General features: G+C 34.8%; 1 protein-coding gene across 1 annotated transcript in view; it reads left to right on the top strand.

Annotated features, from left to right (window-relative positions):
* The first annotated feature begins 966 nt into the window (after positions 1-966).
* LOC129216508 (uncharacterized) overlaps positions 967-7,737 on the top strand; it is a 48,205-nt gene continuing 41,434 nt past the window's right edge. The window contains exons 1-2 of the mRNA XM_054850723.1: positions 967-1,062; positions 6,049-6,350. Of these exons, the coding sequence (XP_054706698.1) occupies positions 6,336-6,350 (15 nt within the window). The 5' untranslated portion in view covers positions 967-1,062; positions 6,049-6,335. The remainder of the gene's footprint in view (positions 1,063-6,048; positions 6,351-7,737) is intronic.

The raw sequence follows: 7,737 nt of genomic DNA, 5'->3' as shown, positions 1-7,737 counted from the left end.
TTTATCACGCGGAACCCTTTTATAAACATCGAAAGAAATCTCTCAAGTATTCCAAACGCTTCTGGAAAATAGTAGACCGTTATCAAATTTTATCAATGAACAAAAAAAGAAATAGGGGGGTCGTATACTTTAGCCATATGTTAAGGGGTTGTATATTCATTACGGGAAACTATTTACAGGTTACGTTACTACAATAATTACTATTTACAGGATTTGTAACAGTACATTTCATACGGGTAAAATGTGTTACAAAGAACAACTTGGTGATCGTCAATTCAATTTTGATAAAAAGTGCAGATACGACTTTTGTGCTTCGGCATTATTCTCCTAATTCGGAGCCCCCCCCCCCCTCCCTTTTTTTCCTCTTTCTTCTTTTTTTTCTTTCTTCTTTTCTTCCTTTTTTCTTTCCTTTTCGTTCTTTCTTTTTTTGCGTCAATGTAGCCGAGCCTCCCCCCCCCCCCTCCCATAAGGCCCGGGCTCCTAGTTGCCGACTAGGTTGACATGGCCCTCTCGTCGGGCCAATCTTTCAAGTCTACAATGGAGTTCCTTCGTGAATGCTGAAGTGCTCAACACACAAGAAAGTCGTGAGTGAAGGCAAGCGGTGTGTTCATTCTACTCTTCAAGTGTTCTTCAAAAGTAAACTCAAAATAAAAAAAAAAGAGCTTTGAGAATATTTTTTTAATTATTATTTTTATTGAGAACTTTTTTGGGGAGAACACTAGCGCAGCCAAAATTTTACCCATAAAGTGACAAATCATGTTTTCTATTTTTTCTATCAATTCAATAGAAGCAGTAAATGATTACTTTTTGTATTGTTTCATTGGATATACTAACAGTAATTTATCAGTGTAAATTATTAACAATGTCTGCAAATTTAGGTTTATTTTTTTTTTTTTTTTTAAGTTTGAGATCAACAAGTGTTTGTGTTCAATATATTGTTCCTGAATATTTTCTCTTTATTCGTTCAGTATCTGGAACTAGATCGATATGGTGGATAAAATAAAAAAAAAAAACATCAGATGCAGCAGTCCCGGCAGCAAAGGAAATAAAAAGGGAATGCAGGTAAAATAACTTTATTATCATTATTTCTAATGAAATTAAAACGATTTTTTTCCGTTTAAAGATTTTGTTGACCTTGAAATTTCAATACAGCTCATGTGATTAAAACATTGGTTGAACGTTTAAGGTAAAATTAAGTTAAGGTAGAAAGTTTAGACCACTAATGAGAAGTTTCCAGGAATACTTGGGCTACGATCAAGTGTTGACGAGGGTTGTGAATTATGAGGAATTCTTCAGGAGCGTGTCACAACCATAGAATCGAAACAGAATTAGAGCGTGCGCAAGATGCACGCATAAAAGGGATTTTGATCACTTCTATTTGGCGAACGAAACAGTCTAAATTTCGATCAAAGTACTCAAACTTAGAAAACTCATAATTTAATTTTACCATGATGTGATGAAAAAGACGCCAAGTATGGAACCCCGCCACGATGGTAACAGCAAGTTTCTACCATTCGAACAAAGGAGCACGCTCTCTAGTGCTTATATCAACTCTATGGTCACCACTAAATCACATCGGAGCTCTTCTTCAGAGACACACCGATGTGAGGTCACTGTGACCTCCCAAGAATATCCTAATTTTGTCGGATGATTCGGAAAAATTATCTTTATTTTGCAAAATTTGGATTTTTATTCGGCAAATTGAGAAAATTTCCAATCTCCCAAAAATTTGAGTTCGGGCCGCCACTGCTCTTCTTGACTATAATACTGTTAAGTTTTGCATCATGATTTTATTACGAACAATTCTGATTCTTACAATTTTAAATTAATCATCTCCAATATCAAGTTACGTGGTTTGTTTTGTTTCCTTGTTGCCAACCTGCTTAAACTTAAATCATAAATACATTACATGACCCTTTTAAAGGAAACAAAAAGGCTTAAAATGTGTTCTACAAAAATAAATAATTAATTAAATTCACAGTTCAAATGTATCCATAATGTTAGAGCAACCGAAAATTTCACTGAAATCTCTGCTAGTTTTAAGATATAATTTTCGTCAAACGTTGTGAAAATTAAAGAGGAGTGCATTTTTATGCGTACATATAAGATTCTGAGCCCCAGGTTCAACAGAAAAGATGTTTAAATAAAATCCATAACGCCTCTACCTACAAAATCAAACTTTTTATTTTATTTTTCTACGAACGACTCTTACAATGCCAGATGCTAAGTTTTCATGTACATTTTATTGACAGTGTGTTCACTAGTTACATTGCCGTCTTTTTAATCTTTGAATGTAATTATATTATAAAAGATCTTACAACCACTGTTGCCACTTATCATCTATCAAACCTAACAAAGCTGTGACAGTATCTGTAGATGCAAGTCGCAATTGACTAGGAGCCGTTCAGCTGCAAGACAGCAGAACAGTAGCATATGGGTCAGCATCACTAAGTGAGACACAACAACGATATGCCTAGATTGAAAATGAAATGCTTGCCGTAATCTATGGTTTAGAACATTTTGACTAATATACTTATGGAAGACCAGTCATCGTCGAAACCAATCACAAACCATTGGTTGCATTAAAAGAGAAGCAGTATGATACTATATCACCTAGGCTGCAACGAATGCTCCGTAGGCTCAACAGATATGATGTCCAGCTTGAGTACGTCCCAGGAAAACTATTACTCATACACTTTCCAAAGCTCGGTTAAATAATAAAAAAAATTGGAAAATGAAGAAGAGTCAGAAGCAAGTGTAAAAATAAATACTCTAACTCAGGCTTCACCAAGCAAGTGGAAAGATATTGCAACAATTACTTTAAATGATGATGAATTACAAGATGTTTTGTATCATATAAAAATGGGTGGGATGATAAACGAAATACTAAGAAACTCGCCCAACCTTACTGGCATTGTAGAGATGAGTTATACTCTACAGAAGAAGGAATTATTTGTCGCGGTCAACGGTTAGTTAGTTGTACCACAAGCTTCAAGATCTTAAAGACTAAATTTGCACTAAACTCACAGAGGTGTAGTAGCTTGTAAAATGAAGGCAAAAGAATACTTTTACTGGCCTTCCATGAATATTGATGTAAAAAACCTTATTAACAAGTGTAAAATTTGTCAGCATCGCCAACGTAACAATCAATGAGAAACTCAGATTGAGCAAGAAGTACCTGAAAGACTATGGCAAAAAGTGGGCAGTGATTTTTTTCATTTGCAAGGTCAACAATATATTTTATTGAGTCATTATTTTTCAAAATATGTGGAAGTGCAGTCAGTGAAGCATAACAGTGCACAAAACTTTACTACTATCTTTAAATCTATTTTCTCCAGACATGGCATTCCAGAGGAGCTCGTGAGTGATGGGAGACCGCCATTTGACTCGGAGTGTGTAAAACGTTTTTGCATGGAATGGAGCATAAACCGTCAGATCACGTCGTCATACTTTCCTAGGGTCGGTGGACAGGTTGAAAGAGCAATTCAAACAATAAAAAAAAATCACTGATAAAAGCAGCACAAGATGGAAAAGACTTATATACGGTCTTGTTAGACTACAGAACCCTACCATCTTCTGATCTTCCCTCTCCCGCTGAATTGTTGATGGGTAGACGACTTAGATACCTTTTACCATCGCATCTAGAGAAAATGCGCTCAAGCTTCAAGTTAAAGAAAGCACAAGAATCTTTAAAGAAACGACAGAAAACGCAAAATAAATATGCAAACCGAGATGGAAAAGAGTTGCCAATTCTGCATGATTAGGCGAAGGTTTGATTTCGAAAAATGCCAAATGAGCCGTGGAAGCAAGGAACTGTCATTCAATCTAATCAAAACTCTCGGTCTTATGTTATTAAAGGGAAGGATGGTGGAGTTTATCGCAGAAATAGGTTTTACAATTTACATTCGTCCTGATAAATCAAAACAGCATAATTCTTAAGAAACAAGATCAGTGGAAGACTTTTATCCTTCGACTTTGGCTAAGGGAACAAACAAATCAAGCAATACATAAAGAACATTCAAGCACGCCAGAAAAAATAGTTCATAAAGCAAACGTCCAGCAAGCATCCGCAGAAAATCCGGTTAGAAAATCGTCAAAAACTGTTGTTAAGCCTCAGCGATATGGATACATTAGAACTGTGAATTTAATTATTTATTTCTGTAAAACACATTTTAAACCTTTTTGTTTCTAGTACCGGCTGACACCATGTTGAGTATTGCATCATGATTTTATTACGAAAAATTCTGATTCTTACAATTTTAAATTAATCATTTCCAATATCAAGTTACGTGGTTTGTTTTTCTCCTCGTTGCCAACCTGCTTAAACTTAAAACATAAATACATTACGAATACAGTAAAATCGTTCTAATGCGGACACTAACGGGACAATTTTTTTCCGCAATAGAGAGTTGTCCGCATGACAGGGGCTTAATAATGTTATTTGCATTGGAACTGGGGAATTAAAAATTGTCCGCATATTAGGGGTGTCCGCTTTTGATGGGTGTCCGTTAGGAGGGGTTTTACTGTATAAAGACAGTAATTGTACGTTGAGAATTTTGTGCAACTTCATTCTGCCGAATATTAGTAGACGAGTTCAGCATCTTACTTCGTGTTGTAACAAATTATCAAGTAAGATCTAGCTTTTCACATATCGTGCACCTAGCATTTCAAAGTGTGTATTACAATTTAACTTGGACTTTTATTATTCAGAACTAGAAAGTCTCCCGTCAAGGTATGACGGGTGAAAATTGCTTCTACATTTGAACGAAGCCATTGCCTGTTTAGTGATATTTTGATAGTTGAAATTGTAACCCTAACTCCAGTAGATTAACCCTAAACTCCAGTTAATAGCGTTAATTTTCAACCACTTTTTTGATTCCTTATTCCCCTGAAATGACAGTCTTACCAATAAAATATTTAAGTTACCGGATCGAGTTCAGCCTTGTCACGATAAAGCCTTTCCCAGCATGTTAAACATGACTAAAACATATTATCAAATTATCATGCCGTGGTGCGAGTTTCATTGTTGAAACACGCGGGTTACTCGATCATCGGTTGTTATATACAGTAGAACCTCCATTAAGGGACACCTCCGAATAAGGGACACCTCTATTTAAGGGACATTTTTTCTGGTCTCAGTCCCTTTAAATGGGGACTTTTATGTATTTACCTCTAATTAAGGGACACTCTGTTTAAGGGACAGTCACAAAACAAAAAAACTAAAGCAAGAAATAATGTATGGAATACATTAGACATAGGAAATAGTGAGTTTACTGGAATTCAAGTTTCCCCTTTCCTCTAAAAAGTAATTGAGGTAAGTTTAACATAAACACATGTTAAAGAGACAAGTAATGTATTGTAAAAAAAAAAAAAAAACTTGCTGAAATTAACATGCATAATTTGCCCTCTCAACAGTTTATTCAAGTAGGTTCCGGGCCGACGAAGAATGCACAGCAACTACTTAGCTTTGTATTTAAAACTTAAAATATTTGGACATTAATTGTAATTCACATAGTATTACATTGTAATTTACGTAACATAAAGCAAGTACATGTAATGAATTACTTCAAAATTATTTCTGCATGCTACAAAACTTTGCTATTACAAAAATTTTTTATTAAATTTTAATTAATAAAATAATATAAACTTAGAAATTTGAATAATTATGAATTTTATTTAGCATATAACAAACATTTTCAATATTTAATCATAAGGGTTAATTGTCTTAGTGTTAATGTTTATTGTGATATTATACTACTAAGTACACGGCATGCATCATTTCATCCACCTCCGAATAAGGGACACCTCTATTTAAGGGACAAAATGTCTGGTCTCCTTAGTGTCCCTTATTGAGAGGTTCTACTGTATAAGAGGATTTTTCGTTTCCCATTACCTGGATAAATCAGAAGTTTGTTATACATTCCTCAGAGTATCGTGTTTCTTTTTTGCTTACACGTCCAAAACTACCGTCAAAAATAAATCTTTAAATAGCAAATTCTTTTTACACAATGAAATAAAAAAAACCTCTCTAAATCTTCTTTCTGCCAGGTATCATAACGCGGATTAGCTCGAAATAGCTGTAGTTTGTTGTGTCAATCCGAATCAACAAGCTGTGGAAGGAAATGAAAGACGAAAAGATGAAATAAACGTTCATCGTAGCGTATCGCAATGGTCTCCACCAGGCACTTTTAGAGTGTATTTCCATTACGAAGGAGGTGTACTGAACCTTGGAGATGAAACTGTAAAAATACCCCTAGCCGCCACTAAGTCAGGATTTGGCATTTTCAAGACTGTCGCAGAGTTCACTACTACGTATTAATGATTCTTTAATAGTCATGGGATACTTTCAGGTAAGACAACTTTTAAGTGGTTTCTTTTGGTTGGTTAAATATTTAAATGTGAGAATATCTCATGTTTGTAGTATGCTAGACCAAGATCCTGTAATATTTAAAATAGTGTTGATAAAAGAAATTGCCTATACTTGCTGCCCACAGAACTTCGAAATAATGCTTCAGCTGCAAAAACATTCGAGATCTGCAATACACAGACACAGTAATGTACATATTTATTTGCCTTTTTGTTCACTTATAGTACACGGTCCCAAATCAAATTTCTGCCTCCCTCTGTGTTTTGAACAAAACGCAAATTTTATACACAATAATAACACAACGCTACAAAAATGACTTTTCTCTGCATTCTGGTTTCAATTAGTCAACTCGTGATAATTTTGGGTTGAAAAAAAAATAACGGAAATGATTTTTTTTTTTAATTAGCTCCAGTTTTCAAGATACACAAAAGCCCACGGGAAAAAAATGCACAGCAACCACCTATTGAAACGGAGGTAAATTTAAAAAGAAAGAAAAAAATCTGTGCAATAAATGTAATTATATGGATCCTGTTTCGTTAAATAATGTTTATTTTTAAGAAAGCAGCGGTTGCTTTCAGCTTATTGCTGTAAACGCTTTATTTTCGATTGCTTCTTGTATGTCGAAGAAGGATCATACCTTGTAATAGACCAGCAGTATTTGGCGAGGATTAACTGAGCTCAATGAGCTTGGCATCAGCGATTCATTGCAGATATATCTTGATGCAATTTTTGATTGACTTGATGCAGTGAGCTTTTCCAATGCTCATTGCTCACAGCTCCGTAGTTTTTTGGCAAAATATCTTGGAAAAAATGGAACTTCAGAGATGTATACTTCATCAGTTGTCACAGAATTTCTGTAAGAGTTATTTGACCAAAATGTTTTTAGTTCTCGTCTTCTCTACTGCTTAGATATACATGTAGCACATCCTTTAAGGCTTGCAAGGTATTTTTCTCTTCCCTTCAAAAAATGTTTATCAAAAATTGTGATCTTCATAATGAGGTCGTTTCCAAAATTTAAAAGTATTTTTTTCTGAAAGAGCATGCTTAAAAACATAGGACCTGACCAATTTTTAAATAATTTGTTTAAGTTTAAATTTAAAAAAAAATTATTTAAATCGGCGCGCTTTCAATGTTTATGCTTCTGTGCGATGACATCACAAATGATGAAATGCCATTCTGTGTTGCCATTCACAGAGCAAAATAATTCGCATCATTACTCACGTGTATTGGCAACGATATGGCTGAAAGCAAGCGTAGAGCGCAATTTTAATTCGCTTCTAGATTATCTTAACGTGGAATCGCGGTAGAAAGATGCGGCAAAGTGCATCATTTGTGACGTCATCAAGACCACGCCTTGTTTGAAAAATCGG

Source organism: Uloborus diversus, chromosome 2 (assembly GCF_026930045.1).
Source record: "Uloborus diversus isolate 005 chromosome 2, Udiv.v.3.1, whole genome shotgun sequence".
In the NCBI taxonomy this organism is placed as follows: domain Eukaryota; kingdom Metazoa; phylum Arthropoda; class Arachnida; order Araneae; family Uloboridae; genus Uloborus; species Uloborus diversus.
This window is presented reverse-complemented; position numbering and strand designations above follow the sequence as displayed.